Below are 18,167 nucleotides of genomic sequence, written 5' to 3'. Positions count from 1 at the left end.
AGTCCTACAACTGCTCTAGATATTGGAGATGTTTAAGTGGAAGCTGATTGAGAACCTATTAGGGATGATGTTAAAGATCACAGTCAGGTGAACTTTAAGGTCCTTTGAGCCTGCAGATTGGCATCCTGTACCTAGAGTTACCCGTTTACATACATCGAGAACAGATGTCTTGGTTTGAAGGGCAGCCATTTGGGTTCATGGCGCCATGCTCTACACACTGGAGCTGGGAATTCCAGAATTGCTTTGACTCCCATATGCATGGATAAAGCCATTTCCATTTCTTGGGAGGTTAGGGAAGTAGAAATCAGTAATGGGATCTTTGTCTTCTCACATGTACGGAAAGCTGTGGGGCTGGATAGAATTTGTTGGCAGGATAGTCATCCCCAGAAGGCGTTCAGCCTAGCTAGTCTGAGCCTAGATGGGTTTCTCAGGTGAAGGGAAGCAGTGGGCCAAAGAGCATCAGGTTAAAAGGACGAGTCCCCTTATTTTACACCTAAGACTAAAGCTCAGAAAGGAAAGCACACTTACTCATAGTCAGGCAGGAAGTCATAGCAGAGCTGTTGAAACTGGAGTGTTCAGATTTCTGGACCACAGATGTCCCCCTGCACCATCATTTTAAAAAGCGGTTACTCAGTAAATTTGAGTCTGCCTTTGTGGTTGACATATGTCAGCGGGCTATGGCTTCTTGCTCAGGTGATTCATGTTGATGGTCTACATGGTCCCTATGATCGATGTGCATAAAATAACACACACACACACACACACACACACACACACACACACACCAGGTCACACTAAATCCATGGGCATATTAGGGCATGTTAAAACGCCATGATTTACATTTCAGCAATTTAAGGGGAAGTCATTTTCCAGGGATAGAATCTCCCATGCTCAGGTAATGATTTGAGCTGGAAATTTTCCTTTAGCTAAACTCTGCCTCAGGAAGAATCCATTATTCTAGACATCATGTGATGAATCTATTTGGAATAAAAATGATGCTTACCTTCCTCCCTGGGGTGTGGGAGAAGGTGTGCGAGGTTGTACTGTGAAGTCATTAAGCTCTTAGAAGGCTCCTGCCCGAGAGAGCCCAGTGTTATTGACGTTCCTTTCCTTCCTCAAGGCCTGGAGAGCTGTGTCCTGTTGCTTTGGGCGGGACCCAGGCAGCAGGGCCCTCATCCTGGCCTGTAAGCCATACTTGATTTCTGCATTGGTTTACATGTTCTTTACTGTGATCTTGGTTCCAAATGCAGAATTATCATCTTGTTCTCATTGAATGTGCCTTATCCTTGTAAATTCTAATTTACATACTTGTTCTTAGTTTTGTGTGTGTGAGAATCTATGTTCAAGAAAGAAGTCATAAATAGAGTAAGAACATTTTAGTGTCCTTGAAGAAATGCTTTTATGATTTCTAATAAATATTTATTTTGCCTTGTTATAATTGTGTTTTCTTGTATTAAGGGTGCCAATATAAAGACCTACTAGGAATCCTGGAGTGTTACTCAACATGAGTGGATAAAGGGAAAGCCACCTCTTGGACCTGAAGCATTATTATTGGTCCCAGCTCAGGGACAGAGCCAGCACAATAACACAGGTCATCTTTGTACAGTGTTGACCTCTCAGAGTGCATTCACCTCCAGTACCCCATTGAAACCCCTCAACAACTCTGGAAGGAGTTTGAGTAAAATGAGACCCAGGGAGTTGAATGACATGCCCAAGGAGTCACAGCCAGAAAACGTTGTGGTTCAGGACGTATGACCCCCAGGCCGTGTTCTACCCATCATGCCCTACTGGCTCCCCCACTGGCTCTCAACTTATTTTGCACGAATAGAAAACCATGGCTCCACCTGGAGACCAGAAAGTATAAATCCCTTCTTTCTACCTCACAGGAACTTTGTGAGGAGGCAATGAGGAAATTGTTATGAAAGAGCTGATGTTATTACCACCATTATTACCCAACTCATATGTATTTGCACTTTTTCATTCTTTCATAACGATGACAGTTCTCAACTTAAATGCCAAGACACTGCTGTGTCTTGATAGGTTGCAGAGCTTCCAAACAATTTATTAATAAGTGAAATGCTGCATTTGGTGAATTATTTACTTAATTCAAATTATTCCCAGAATAACATCTTTTAATGGAATGTGTTTTCTTTAGTGGCAAGAAATGGAATTACATAATCCACATCCTAGATCAAATAGGCTTTAGCTATAATCTAGGAATGGATGTGCCATCTATGGGAATATTCTGGATGGACTGATTTAAAAAAGAGTGGAAATCCCTGTTATTGAATATATTCTGAAAGTGTGATGCCTAAATCAATGAGTGTGAACAGTTTTATGGCTCTTGATATTATGAAAAATTACCTTCCGAAGGTATTTTGCAATTTTTTTTAGCCTTTGATATTGTATGATTCGCATTTATAAAACTGAAGTTCACTGGTGCTAGTCTAATAGTGTCAGTGAGCTTGTATAACACATTTAAGAATAAGTGTCATTGCTCTGGCATGTGTAGCTCAATTGGTTGGAGCATCATCCTGTGCACCAAAGGGTTGCCGGTTTGATTCCCAGTCAGGGCACATATCGAGCTGTAGGTTGGATCCCCAGTCGGGGCACATACAGGAGGTAACCAACCAATGTTTCTCTCTTGCATTGATGTCTCTCTCTCTCCCTCTCCCTTCCTCTCTCTAAAATCAATAAAAAAAGAGTGTCATCCAGGTAAAGGGAGTGCGGGGGTGGAATAAGTTTTCAAGAAGAGGAAATAATATGGGCAAAGACCCCAGAGTAGTAGGGAGCTCAGGGTAGTTGAGGATGGAGAACTCTGTGTGGCCAAATTGCTTGGAGCAAGGGGGCAAGTGACATGAAATTGGGCTGGAGAGGAGGGTAGAGGCCAGAACACAAAAGACCTGTCTGGCCTAGGTGAGGTCTTGAGATTTCATATCAAGGGTTAGGGGAAGCCACTAAAAGTTTTTGTATAGGGGGAATTATTGAATGTTAATACTTATCTGTTTTTGTATGGGGTTGCAGGCTTAAAAGAGTGTGTTTTCCTGCCTGCCATTCTTTGGGACAAAGTAACAGTCTGAAGGGTGTGGAATGGAGTGAATTTCACTTGGGAGATGGGAGAGGTCAGGAAGTGACTGAGAAAGAAAAGAAGGCAAAGAGAAGGCACAGACATGGGTGTAATAGGAAGACTTTTCAGTAGAGAAGGGATGTTAGAGCACACTCATTTATTCAACTAAACTTTATTTGGCACTTATTAGATTGCACACACCAAAAAAAGACATTGTTTATATCTTCGAGATGGGATGGAAGCAGAGAGAGGAAAGGAGCAAGCCAAGAAAGCTTTATGGATGCAATGAGATTGAGTTGCTTATTTATTTATGTATCTATTTATTTATTTATTTATTTATTTATTTATTTATTTATTTATGTTAATCCTCACCCCAGGGCATTTTCCCATTGATTTTTAGAGAGAGTGGAAGGGAGGGGGAAGGAGAGAGAGAGATAAAGAGAGAGAGAAGTGATTGGTTTCCTCCCACATGCACCCTGGGGATCAAGCCTGCACCCAAGGTACATGACTTTGACTGGGATCAAACTCAAGACCCTTCAGTCCACAGACCAACACTCTATCCACTGAGTCAAACCTGCTAGGGTGAGTTGAGTTGCATTTTCAAGGAAAAATAAGAATTAGCTAGAGTGACGTCTGAGGGGTGCGGGAGGGAGGGATGGAGAAAGGAGGAAGAAAATTCAAGGTGGAAGGACCATCTTCTGTGAAGGAATAAGAAATAAATGACACAAAGCAGACTGGAACAGAGTGGACCTGAAGGGAGATGAGTCTAGAGAGATGGTGGGGGAAAGAGAGGCTGATCATAAAGGGCTTTTGTGTTAATTTGAACTTGAATAATTTATTATTCTGTGCTAGGCACTGTGCTAAGTGCTTACATGCATTAGCTCACTTATTTTTCACAACGATCCTATGAGAGGGGCATTGATATTATGATTATCCCCATTTCATAAATGAGAAAACCAAGTCTGCAGACTTAGAAATAACCAAAATACACTAAAACTAAAGTGGCTAAAGCCACACAGCAATATGTAATAGAATTTTTAAAAAATCACACTTAATTAGAAACTCTGAAGACTATAAGCTTTGAGTCAGAGAAAATTAGACTTGCTAGAAATAATCAGTATAAAACTGAAACCACAGTGGCTTACACTGAACCTTGCAATTTTTAAAAAATATTAAGTCCTAATTTTTCTTTCCTTTTAAAATCTTTATTGTTGAAAGTATTACATATGTCCCCTTTTCCCCCTATTGATCCCCTCCAGTCCACCCCCGCCCCCTGCCCCAGGCCTTCACCACCCTATTGTCTGTGTCCATGGGTAATGCATATATATATATGCATACAGTGAGCCTTGTAAATTTTGTAAGTAACTAAATTTGATGGAAGAATAAGGTATTCTTGCTAAAATTTACACCTGGACAAAACTAACCCAGGAAAATTGGACTCAAACATAAAACACAAAGGAACATTCACTGTGGGAGAAGGAAGCTTGGTATGTACAAAAACTGATAGGTAAGTTGAAGTTTTACTAAAGAATTCAGAAGGAAGAGAGTTTATTCCAAGGAAAAGGATTTTGTTAAAGTGCAAAAATAAATGTGGAAAAAACTAAAGTTTGTGCTCTATTCCATTACGTATGGAATGAAATTGGTTTAATGGAATTTGCTCTGGAAGAATGAAAAGGATTATGTATATACGCTCCACATAATGTTAGTATGACTTTGGTAAATACATTTGAAACCGTAAACATGGGTTCCGCTGGGTCCAAATCTTGGGATAACAATGTTCTTTACTTTGCTGCTGTGACTAAGGGCAGAGAGAGGGGAGGCTTCTGGAGGGGCTGGGGAGGGAGGGAGGCAGCATTCCAGCTGGAAGATCTTTGAAAAGAAGAATCATGTAAGGTGAGGGATGTGGGCACTTAGGACGAGGACAATCTCTTGACAGAATGCATTTAAGAACCAGAGACCTGGGTCTGGGCACATTTCCACTAGTGTCCACTGTTCGCTGCTATTTCTGTCTTTACTGCCTATGCTGTGGGGACCCAAAGACTTCCTCATATATTGGTTGCAAATGAGGGCAAGTGCGTTCTTTCAAAAGGAGAAGTGACAGCTCTGAGGAATGTGCCTCTCCCAACTTTCCCAAATTGGGAAGGAACCTTAGCTTCTCAAGAAGGAGGCTCTCAGCTCCCTGAGGTCAGCGCAGAACAAGTGGACAGGCCTGAGCAGCGACGCTTTGTGAGGGTTACTGTCTGTGGACAAAGGGCATTCAGAGATTTTTATTTATTCATAATGTCACCTTTACAATCAGCCCTCATTTCTCATTCACATGTAATCTTCAAAAGAGCATTTAAAAATCTCTTATTGATATCACAACTAAAGTTCATAGGCTGGATTATCATTCGTCCAAATATGGAAAATTTAAAAACTAAGTCTGCATCATTGGTTTCTAGTAGCATTATACATTGCTTGAAAATATATTTAATTTTATGCTCAAGTTAATAAGTTTTTGTATATAGTATCTATTTCAACTTAAAAATTTGAATTTAAAAACTTTATTAAGAATGTTAAACAATCAAAGTATAATGTATAAAAAGCTTTACAGAAATAAGAAATACACCTCTTTGAATAAGCTATGTACACAATATGCTACCTTTAAAAGATATCCATTAATTAATTAATTAATTCAAGAATTTGCCCAAATGCCCACTGTGTGCAAGGCCCCGAAGCAGGTGCTGGGGATATGAATAAGGCACATTAAATCCAGCGCAACCCTGTCCTTTGGGGGCTTACAGACTAGTGGAGCTTTTCAAGATATCGCCTAACAAGTGAACCAGAAGTGATGTCTAATGTAAAGAGGAGCGAATACTTTTTGCCTTGAGTGTTAGTATAGTTGTCTTGGCAAAAGCTTCTTTCTTTTCATAATATGCGGCCTCATTTACAAACGTCGGGTACACAGTACAGTCTCCACCTAATGGAATTGTCTTTCCATCAAGAGTTAAAAACACAGGATCCTCAGGGCGCAGTGGTTTCCAGTCTTGATCCTCTCAGGAAACAAAATACATAAATTACATTCGATTTCTCTCCTACTTCAAACATTTTTGTGTGAGGCTGTAGACAACTGAAACATTTAGCACTGGATTCTGTCAAAAGAGATACAAACCTCCTACACTCTGCCAAGAGCCTCCCGCCCCCAGGCTTTCACTATGCTGTTATTGATCAAACCAGACAAGCAGCAGATATTGGGGACCTGAGGAGAGTCAGGAAATGGCAGAAAACATTCCAAAGAAAGAGGCTTTGATTGTTGTGCTCTAACTTACTCAGCGGTGGTCACAGGGAGGTGGCAGCAGTGTGGTGAACTGCAGAGAACATGAGCTCTGGGTCTGCCACTGATAGCTCCATGGCTGTGGGAAAGATCTAACTTCTGAGCTTCTGCTTTCTTATGCTAAAATGAATATAATCATTCCTACCCACTTGGCAGGAATTTTACCTACTTTGACAGCTCTTGTCTGACCACCCCTCCCTGCCTCATTATTCTCTTAGAGCATCTGGTTTTCTTTATTTTAACCTACACTTTAGACTTTAGTCTATCTAGACCAGTGGTTCTCAACCTTCTGGCCCTTTAAATACAGTTCCTCATGTTGTGACCCAACCATAAAATTATTTTCGTTGCTACTTCATAACTGTAATGTTGCTACTCTTATGAATCGTCATGTAAATATCTGATATGCAGGATGGTCTTAGGCGACCCCTGTGAAAGGGTCGTTCGACTGCCAAAGGGGTCTCGACCCACAGGTTGAGAACCACTGATCTAGACTGTGACTTCCACAAGAATATACTAGTAGACCATGTTCAATGATGTATCCTACAGCCAGCACAGGATGCACTCAGTAAATATTTATCACATGAAGGTATGCACACCTTGCTTACACTGCAGTGTGTTTGAGAATACAACAAATGAGCCAACATAAGATCCTTTATGAACTATAAAACTACTCACTGGGGGCAGGGGGGCTCATATTTTGAATATCTTAAAGAAACAGCAAATGTTACCTGCAGATTAGGGTGGATAATAGCAGCAATTTCTCCATTTTCATTCCTGGGATAATCAACTTTCTCCATTATTTTATAGACTTCAATAGCACAAGGGGGAAATTCTTTCCCTATGGCAAAAACAAAATGTATAAAATGGCAACTGAAAAAAGGGAGTTCATACTTTAAGGGAAGAACAATAACCAAAAAGTGAAGACGTACAGTTGCGGATTGAATGTCAAATGTAATTGGGGAAAAAAAAAAAGAAGACAGTCACAGGGAGCACACACGATGTCAGTTGAGGATGTTCATAAATAACATGAAGCCAAAAGATGTTCTCAAATTATTCCTATCAACACACGTTCACAAGTACATTGCTGGACAGCGTAAGAAAACACCTTAAAAAGCCAGTGTGAGAGAAAGAGCCTGGGGCTGGGAGTCAGGACTCCAGGGCTCTAATCTCCTCACTGTGTAACCCCGAGCAAGAGGCTTCTGGAGGCTCATGTTCTTTACCTGTCAAAGGAAGGTTTGAATCAGCTGGTCTTGGAGCTGCCGTCCAGCTCTGACATTCTATGCCTGCATATGCTCAGGAGACTTCTAGCAGGTTAGGTGACTTCAGCATCATGCGCCTTCTCTTAACTAAGTACGTTAACCACTGATCTTGGGATGCAGGCAGTCTGCCACCAGTGGAGTCCAACTTCCAAAGATGTAGCAACATGAAGCAACCCAACGCCCAGAAACTTGAAAAAGGAGTAGTTTACATGCACCAGGCAATCTCTGAGCAAACAGGATGAACTTCCATTAAGTGTAGGGTCCATAGTGAGCTATGGTTGCAACTCAAAGGAAAATCTTCCTCTGCCCTTAGAGCAGAAAGTACAGCCAGGGTTGGGAGGTGGATATCCTGTGGTCACTTCTGTGTCAGTTAGATGTGGCTGCTTAACACACTATCCCAAAACTTCGTGGCGTAGAACCATGATCCTTTAATTTATCTCATGATTCTGTGGGTTGGTTGGGCAGCTCCTCTGGTTTAGGCAGGCTGGGCTGATTTCTAATTGGCTTGCTCATGCATTTGTGGTGAGCTGGCAGGTCAGCTGGAGGCTAGGTGATCTAAGATGGCCTTACTCTCACGTCTGGCATTTGACCGGCATCAGCTGGAGCTGCAGGACTATTGGCTGTGGTGTCAGAGTCCTCTACTTCTCAGCTTCCCATTGTCCAGAAGCATAGGGCAGACTGATTCACATAATGGCAGTGCGGGGTTCCCAAGGGCAGCAAGAGAGCAAGCCCCAAGGTGCAAGTCTTTTTCAAGCCTCTTCTGTGACACAAAATAAGTCACGTGGCCAAGCCAAATTCAGGGGGAAGAGAAATTGACTCCATCTCTTGGTAGAAAGATTTAAAACATCACATTGCAAGGACATGGATGCAGGGAAGGAAATAATTTGTGGCCATTTTTACAATCTATCAAACCTGTCAAGGTGAAGATGGAAACTTATCAGATGTCACCTTTTTAAACTAGAAGGTCCATTAGGAGGAAAGGAAAAAGAGGTAGGATACAAAGGAGTATGTTTGTTGCTACTTAGAATCTCAGAGTTAGAAGGAGCCTCGAATGCCTGACTTCATCGATGCTCGGGTATTCTCCATATCTTTCTGGCCAAGTGTGGTCCATTCCACTGTTGGTCAGCTTTGTTAATTGGAAATTTCTGTCTCCAGTTAACTTGATCCCACTGATTCTATTCTTCCCTCTGAGTCACAGAAAACGTGTCTAACGGCTCTCCAATATAACACTTCTGAAGCTCTAAAATAAAATCACCCTTAAGCCTTCTTTCGGCCAGTCTCAGCATTCTGAGTTCTATCAATCACTACTCATATGTGGCAGGTCCATGAGAATATATGTGAAGGTACTTTGTAAACTGAAGTTCTATGTGCATCTGAGGGATTACTTTTATCATGGTTTTCAAACTCTTCAACATTCTCAACTTTCTCCTTGGCTAACCTCTACTTTATAGACATTCCTCCTGAAATATGGACTCAAAATTTATCCACAATTCTCCAGGTGCTGTTTATCCAAGGCAAAAAAGAGACTATCACTGCCCTCATCCTGGGATTTAAAAAAACAACAATGTGAAAGCAAAACTTTGTTCCTGATGTATTTAACCTAAAACATCTGGTTTAGACAATTGTTAAAGATTGTCAGGACTTTTTGGTTCCACCTTCTGAACGGATATTTTCTTGCAGGCTTCCTGCCACCTATCACTTATATAAAGGCATGTCTCATCCAAGTCACCGATAATAATGTTGAGTAGCACAGAGCCAAGGATGGAGCTCTTCTGCACATTTCCAGAGAGTTTTCTCCAGGTGGTTATGATCAGCATTCTTTGGATAATGGTGCTCTTCCCACGTTAGGTAAAAATCCACCAAGATGGATAGTCTAAATTAATAGTGGCTTAAAATGTTCGAATCACAGAATCCTTTGCTTAAAAGAAATGTTACAGGGTAAGAGCAAAAGAACAGATAGAAGAACTGCTCTGGTTAAAGGGCAGGGTTTGGCTGTCATGGAGCTACTAGGACAACTACTAGATGCCCACCCCTCTGATAGGAATCTATGGACTATGATTTGAAAACCATGTTTTTCCACTCAGGTTTCTGGCCTTCTACTCAGGGCATCACTTCTTAGCATACTATATCCAACACTTACTATTTGAAGGTGTGAATAGGTGGTGACCTTCCCAATATGAGGCCCATTAGACCTTATAGAACGTGTCCTCAGACAAAGGTGGTGACAAGCTGATTTTCAGTCTTTATGACTTTGGAGTCAAAGGATTCCCAAACAAAGAAAAAAATGCCTGTGATTACAGTAAGGTGCACAGTCTGAACTTAAGGAATTATACTCCCCACAGACACTGAACTATTCACCAGCTTTGTCACTGTAATGACCCATTCCTCAACAACAATTTGAATTCAACCTGTTGGAATAATTATTTACATAGGATGTCTTTTTAATTTTATTTATATTATTATTTAAAAAAATTTAAAGTAAACTTATTCTAAAAAATAATTAATAGACTACTTGTTTTTGCTTTAGTTTTAGATTTACTGAATATATGAATATATGAATAGATAGTACATAAAATTTCATATATCTACCAATTAAATTATTTCTTTTTTATATTTTTTAAAGGGAGAGAAAGAGAGAGATAGAAACATCAATGATGACAGAGAATCATTGATAGGCTGCCTCCTGCGCACCCCACACTGGGCATCAAACCCACAACCCCAGCATGTGCCCTGACCGGGAATCAGACCGTGACCTCCTGGTTCATAGGTTGATGCTTAACCACTGACCACATCAGCTGGTCTTATTTCTTAATTACAACACATAATTCTTCTTGGAAACAATTAAAACAAATTTAACTTGTTTTTCCTCCTCCTCCTCTCCTCAATAATCACAGTTTGGTGTGTTTTCTTTAAGGACTTTCCCTGAACATTAACATATATATGTATACATATTCTAGCAAGTGTTTATTATTATTTTGGGGAAATTGGTATACTGCATGTTTTGGTCTGCAACTTGCTTTCTTTAATTAACAATGTATTTTGAAGCTCCTTCCATGGTAGTGTGACTGTTTACCAACTGATGGATACTCAGGTTGTTTCTATTGTTTTGTTGGCACAAGCAATGCTATGGAAGCCACCCTTGTAGACGACATACTGGGTGTGCATGTGTTTGTGTTTCTTTGAGATGTGGAATTGCTGCATCATAGGATTTGTGCATTTTCAAAAGTGGATACTGTAAAATTATTCTTTAGCATGTCTTTCCCATCCCCTTTCCTACACCCTTACCAACACAATATTATCAGGTTTTAATATTTTCCTTCTCTAATGGGAGAAAATGCTTTCTCATTTTAATTTGCATTTCTCTAATTACTAGTAATATTGGACGTCTGTTCATATGCTTTTTGGACATTTGTATTTCTTAGTATATCGTTGTTTTTTTAAAATGGGGTTAATAGGAAAATTAGGAGAGCTTTAATTGGTAGTGGCTTTTCTTGAATGTGTCTATTCTGGTCATTGAGGAATGGCTGAAGTGAATAAACTTTTAAAAGACACCTAATATCCTGAGCATGGCAAATTTGACATAGGCAACAATTGCTATTTCAGTGTTTAGTGGTGAAGTTAGCATGTGTGCTCATCTCATCTACCTTTTCTAATATATATATATTTCATAGATGAAGGGAGAGGGAGAGAGAGATAGAAACATCAATGATGAGAGAGAATCATTGATTCGCTGCCTCCTGCACACCCCCTACTGGGGATCAAGCCCACAACCAGGGCATATGCCCCTGACCGGAATCGAACCTGGGACCTTTCAGTCCGCAGGCTGATGCTCTATCCATTGAGCCAAATTGGCTAGGGCCCATCTCCCTTTTCTGATATCTTTACACACACACACACACACACACACACACACACACACACACACACAAGCTAACCATTAAGATAACAACTCCCGCCTGCTACTTACCTTCATTGAAATTATGTATAAAATCAAGAGCATATTTAATCATTTTTCTCATTTGATCCAAAATATCAGCTCTCAGAACCCCTTGAGGCTGGGGACCAACTTCTATACCTAGGTACAGAACGGGAGATAGTCACATTTATGTATTAGAGTATAAAATTAAGCATTTCAATATATCAAGATACAGAATTCCAATCATGAAAAATTGGTACAAAGTTAGGCCATGTAGCATAATGAAAAATTATTTGAGACATAATGTTGGGCAAAAACTAAAGCCGAACATTTACATGTACAAGTTCTATGCAAAGTGAATGAAGACTAGGAGAGAACATGAAAAATCAGTTATGTTATAGTTGCAAGATCTTGGGGTTTTTTTTCTCTTTAAATTTCATTCAACATTGCCAAAATTAAAAAAAAATCATAATATAGTCAAAGGGATGGGCAAATATATACTGCAATATAAAAAGCTGCTAAACGTATCAGTAGATATGTAGTCTAGCTAAGAGCAGCATTGCCCCACAGACATCATACACCAAGACTGCTCTTTCAATGTTTGGGAATCATATGCTTTATTTGGTGTCACAGAGAAACAGGTTTTCTATCCCTTATTGTTAAGCATTAATTTGTTTCAAATAATTACCTAGACTTGGATATTTAGCTTGCTCCAACTGATCCCTTGATCATGCACCAAAAGTATCACTGATTAAGTAAGCAAAATGATTTTAAATTTGCTTACATTGTGTGACAACTTTTTTTATTATATACTAGAGGTTTTTGCATGGCTAGGGTCCCTAGGCCTGGCAGGCAATCAGGGCTGATCGGGGCCTTCTGGCTGCCGGCCGGAGCCTTCCTTCATTCCACACCACACCCTTGTGGTCAGCACATGTCATAGCAAGTGATAGAACTCCCAGTCTCCCAGTCGAACTCCTGCAGGGACACTTTGCATATTAGCCTTTTATATATATAGATTTTTATTGATTTCAGAAAGAAAGGGAGAGGAAAAGAGAGATAGAAACATCTATGATGAGAAAGAATCATTGATTGGCTACATCTGAACATCTCCCATTAGGGATTGAGCCAGCAACCCAGGCATATGCCCTTAACTGGAATCAGACCCGGGACTCTTTAGTCCACAGGGCAGTGATCTATCCACTGAGCCAAACCAGCTAGGGTGACAACTTGTTTTGAAATTAAATTGCTCTTGGTAAAATTGTGACAGCCATTTTAATGATTATAGTGTAGTCTGCCAACAGTTATGCTAATAGGGCATTTAGGAAAGAGAATGGAATATAGAAAAAGAGACTCTCTGTGTGAGAGGGTTATGAGAGTGCTTGCTTGCATGCTGGAGATTCTGAAAAGTAAAGATGAGTTCACAGCCCAGTAACTGATAGGGCGAACACGTGAATGGATAATAGCTATGGGACACTCTACTGCAAAGAAGGGGCTAAGTGGGATATTGGGAGAAGATTTTCCATGGATCTTTTGTGTTTCTGCACATCTTACCAGCAAATCGCTGACTGCCTTGGTTCCAAATTATTTTTCAAGAACGTTTGTATAGTGAACAGTATTGAAAAATAGGGATGATATCTTCCCTGGAGCAAAAGGCAGGCGTGTTTATTGTACATTATAAAAGACTCAAGTTCTCCCAGCTTATTGTTTCCCACATGAAATGCAGAAAGTTGCTCAGTGAAATTTAGGACATTTTATATAGTTTGAACCTGCTCAGAGTGAGTTTGCTTAGTACTTGATCATTATAAGTCACAGTGAAGAGTTAAGGTAGCTATAAATATTTTTTTAAAATAATTTTCTCAGAGTTTCATGTAGGACATATTTTGTTTAGTTGTGACAATGTGAAATATGACTTACCAACAGGATACTTGGCTATAGAACGAGTGGTTGCATATTTAAGGGAAGGATGCTCAATAAGATAAATATAGCAGGGTAACGGAGCCAAAGAAGTCTGAAATGAATTGAAAACATCTTTCTTATTATGTCAAGACCATATGTTTTGTTTTCTTTGCTGCTAGAGAGTCAATAATGCCTTCAATATGTTTTACTATATCAACTAAAATTAGTAAGACAGCTTTATAAAACACACTCTAAAATCCAATATTGTTCTTAAACCTTTGAAAACATAAACTACATATAAATTGAATGATGCATAGCTTCCTGGGTAAAATGTACATTAAATTCTCAAGAACCTTGATTAAGGAATATGAAATAAATTTTCCTTCGGAATGGATTTGGTTATTTCTTTTTTTAAATCAGTGGTTACACTTACTGTTTAGCTTAGTATTGCTCTTAAAGAATGTTGTTTCTAACCCTGTAGTCCAGGTCTTTGAGAATTCAAGACAGGTCTCTCAGTTTTGATAACAATGTCAGCTATGCTGCTTCCATGCCTGGCAATCAAAGCATTCAGCTTTCCTTCAATGAGCAATGAAGAATAGCTACATTATGATCTCCTACTAGAACTATGTAGTTATTGTCAAAAACTCAAAGGAAACAAAAATAATAGTTAATCTTTCCTGTCTTCCAGATATTAGGCTAAATGCTTTAAATACTTTATCTCGTTTAAGGTTTTAAACAGCCATATAAGTAAATGTTACTATGTCAACTTTATCAAATGAGGAAAGCAATGTATCTTGTCCAAGGTTAGTGAATGAGAAAGCCAGGATTTGAACCCAGGTTCTCCTGGGTACATCGGACAAACTCTTTCCATTAAATCATACCAGCTCTCTGGAAAGAAGGAAGGGTATTTATTACACAATAATAAGCATACAGATGATTATTTGTGTTTTTGCTTGGTTGTTATTTCCTAGCATTTTTCTCTAGCTACATGCACTGTATTGCTAAATTTTTCATCTTGTAGATTTCTGAGCCTTAAAATGATTAGCTATATGAAATATTGGAAGATCAGATGTGTGCTGGGGTATCTGAATCAAATGGAGAGAAGGACAGACTAAAGAGAGACAATATTTTTATCGTTGGTCTATAGTCAACATTAAATGACTATTTTTGGAGCTTCCTAAAACTGTAATTGAACTACTTCCACCACACCATTTTAAAGTTTGGTATCAATTTTACCAAATAGCCTATGATTTCACAGCTGTCTAGATAAAAGATTTATAATTTTATAGACATAAGAATCTATAAATGTTTTATGATTTTATTCACTGTATTTATCATGTGACTCATTTCCTCTCCCTTTTCTCCTGCTTGTCACCACAACCTCCATTCTGGTGCTCCTCCCACTTCCCCATCTGTCTTAGACCCACCCTCCTAACACTTTTCTGGTTGTTTTATAACCATAATTAACTTAAAAGTACAGGTCTTATGCTAACTTATAAATTAGTAACATTGACATCACCTTAATGTAATGAAACATCTGAATTAAAAAGTCATTCCTGGAATCTTCAAGAATAAGAGTGCATCCCATGTTAGAAGTAGTATTGTGAAGGTCAAAAATGATGTCATAGGAATCTTCACTGTCTTTTGGACCAAATAAATGATTTATTTCTTGAGCCCTTCTCACTTCATATGGCAAATCCTCTGACAGTTTTTTGCTGTTATTAGCAAAAAGAGAAAGATTAAAAATATCTGTGGCTAATATAACACAAATATACAATAAGAACACAGTGTATAAGGAACCAGTTGACAAACTTTAATATGAAAAACCTGTGAGGGAAGTGGAAACTTATTTGAAAACTTTACAAATGAAAAATTACAATTTTTCTTCATTTGATTCTATGTACTGTTGCATCGGCATGATTGCAAATAATATTTCATTATGTGGCTGTCAAAGGAAGGACATTTCAAACAGAATTTACCACTTGACTTCAACTTCAAACAAAATATATTCATTGATTTAATCAACTATTTCTTAGTAGTTATGTGCACTGAGATATTCTGGGCCTAGTCTAGGGGTGGGGAACTTTTTTCTGCCAAAGGCCATTTGGATATTTATAACATCATTTGCAGACGATACAAAATTATCAACTTAAAAATTAGCCTGCTATATTTGGTTAACATTTAGTTACTTCACCCCTAATGCCTTGGCAAGGCCAGACCAAATGATTTCTCAGGCCTTATACAGCCCACAGGCCGGATGTTCCCCATCCCTGAGATAGACAAGCAAATGGAATTGTTTTTGTCCTATAGCTAATTCCAGTGCATAAAAATAGTTAAACTTAGATAATGTTCACATTCTTAATTGAGGTCTGGGAACCACTAGTGATCTAGGGATAAGCTTGACAGACGAGTTTGTAAACCCTGAGAAAATGCAAAACTTTTGCAGGTATATGCATTTTTTTTCTGGGATAAAGCTTAATAGTTTTTATTGAATTCTGAATTGAGTCTCTACCTGTCCTCTTCCCCTTTCAGCAATGGTTAGGATACATTTTTTTTCTTACTATACATGATGATGATTTAAATTTATTTTCCCGAATTAAACCAACCATTCCTGTATACTTCCATCTACGTATTTCTATTTCCTGACTATTTTTGCTACTATCTTCAAGGGACTTTGCATCTGGGTAATTCCTGTCTGGAATATAATCAAGAAGGTGGAGCAGCTGTGTTTGGTTAGAAAGCAAAAACTATGAGGACAAAAGTGCATGCTAAGGATGGTGCAGTGGGAAGATGGGAAGAACCTGTGGCATTTATGATATAATTGAGCCACTGCATCTCTGGATTTATTATTTGTGAAAAAGAAAATCTTACTTGTCTAAGCCACTGTCTTTATGTTTCTATTGTATATAACCATAGTTCCTAATGAATATATACAGTTGTACAGATGATGTGTTGTGGAATTGTGCACCTAAAATCTGCATAATTTGTTAACCAGTGTCACCCCAATAAATTCAATAAAAGGGAAAAAATAACAAAAAGTTAATTCATGCCCTGGTTGGCATGGCTCAGTGGTTGAACAATGGCCTGCATACCAGGGGGTCGTGGGTTTGATTATGGTCAAGGGCACGTACCTGGGTTAAGGTCTGATCCCTGCCCCTGGTCAGGGGGCCTGTAGGAGGCAACCAGTTGATGTGTTTCTGTCACTTTGAGGTTTCTCTCTCTCCTCTCTCTCTCCCCCGCCCTTCCACTCTCTCTAGAAATCAATGGAAAAAATACCCTTAGGTGAGGATTAAAAAACGTTAGCTCACGGAACATCTCCATTAGATCCTTCCACCCTCACCTGATTTGCTTCTAATCCTCCCAACCAGTTGCTCAGAGTCAAGGCTTGAAGTTTTATGCTTCGAGCCTGGAGGTCAGGTCCTCAGGAAGAGTCCCAGAGGAGGAAGCTGAAAGAATAGGCAGGGGAAGGTCCTAAAGGGTGCATTAGCCAAACTGTTACTGAAATCTATCCTGGGTAAGAGATTTGTGAAGAATTTTCTGTAGGAGAGATACATACGATTTGTATGTTAGGATGATTCCATGGCAGGAAGGATTGGAGTAGACCAGATGCAGAAAGATTCTTCAGGAGGCTCCTCCAACTGCCCACAGAACACATAAACTAAGGTGGTGAAAATGCAGAGGAAGATAATATAATTGGGAAGACTTAGTGACCCACTAGACATGGAGGGGTGAGGAATGAGGAAGGTTCTAAGATGATTTTCTTCATTTCTTCTTTTTAAAAGTATATCTTTATTGATTTCAGAGAGGAAGGGAGAGGGAAAGAGAGATAGAAACATCAATGATGAGAGAGAATCATTGATTGGCTGCCTCCTGCAGGTCCCCTACTGGGGATCAAGCCCGAAACCTAGGCATGTGCCCTTGACCAGAACTGAACCTGGGACCCTTTAGTCCACAGGCTGATGCTCTATCTACTAAGCCAAACCAGCTAGGGCCTTAGATGAATTTTCATAGAGGATTTGGTGGGTAATGGTGAAATCACTGAGATGGAGAACACAGGAAAAGTAACTAATTTTGGAAAGGAAGGACAGGAGAAGGAAATCAATTTATGTATCTCATAAATGCCCATAACCACCCTGAGAGAGAACTGTCTAGCCTCTGAATAGTGTTAAAATGTAAGAAGTAGAAGGCAAATTTAATTTAAAAGACTGCTCTCACTGCAATGCATACTACTGAGCGGTCATAAAAAGAAAACTCATCCTAGTACATTTAAGAGTTATTGAGAAGTTAACATGTCATCTACAGGAGTTATACTTCAACAAATCCTTATAATACTAGTCAGTTAACTATTTTAAGTGAATAGATAAACTTTAATTATATTGATTTAACCTCAGTTATGAAGATAAAGCATTTTTGAAATTAAAATTTATGCTAGTAAAAATAGGATTGGATATACAAAGTATGACTGATGTCTAATTGCCCTGGAAAAAAATCAATTCCATAAAGTGTGGCATATTTGTACTAAAGTTAGTAACCAACTTTTGATCTGAGGTGAGATTATACTTAAGTAACCATCTAAACTCAAATGAGCATTTATTAGAAAATGAGTACATAAAGCAGTCCTGTGTTAGTTGTTCCTGGCCCCATCTTATATCTTAGCTACTTGTCTATGAACTCCTTAAGGGTAGAAACCATGTTTGCACATAGCTTTGTACTTCC

At 39.1% G+C, this 18,167-nt stretch overlaps 1 protein-coding gene across 2 annotated transcripts in view; it reads right to left on the bottom strand.

Annotated features, from left to right (window-relative positions):
• Window positions 1-5,358: 5,358 nt before the first annotated feature.
• Window positions 5,359-18,167, bottom strand: part of ASPA (aspartoacylase) — a 59,511-nt gene continuing 46,702 nt past the window's right edge. The window contains exons 2-6 of one of the 2 annotated variants that reach the window (XM_006105129.3): window positions 14,971-15,166; window positions 13,470-13,563; window positions 11,607-11,714; window positions 7,109-7,218; window positions 5,359-6,099 (exon numbers count right to left, since the gene is read on the bottom strand). In XM_006105129.3, the coding sequence (XP_006105191.1) occupies window positions 5,902-6,099; window positions 7,109-7,218; window positions 11,607-11,714; window positions 13,470-13,563; window positions 14,971-15,166 (706 nt within the window). In that variant the 3' untranslated portion in view covers window positions 5,359-5,901. The remainder of the gene's footprint in view (window positions 6,100-7,108; window positions 7,219-11,606; window positions 11,715-13,469; window positions 13,564-14,970; window positions 15,167-18,167) is intronic. The other variant, XM_023746240.1, reaches the window with a different exon arrangement.

The sequence above is a fragment of the Myotis lucifugus genome, unplaced genomic scaffold (assembly GCF_000147115.1).
Source record: "Myotis lucifugus unplaced genomic scaffold, Myoluc2.0 scaffold_639, whole genome shotgun sequence".
Taxonomy (NCBI): Eukaryota; Metazoa; Chordata; class Mammalia; order Chiroptera; family Vespertilionidae; genus Myotis; species Myotis lucifugus.
Note: the sequence above shows the minus strand (reverse complement) of the source record. Positions and strands in the feature narration are given on the sequence as shown.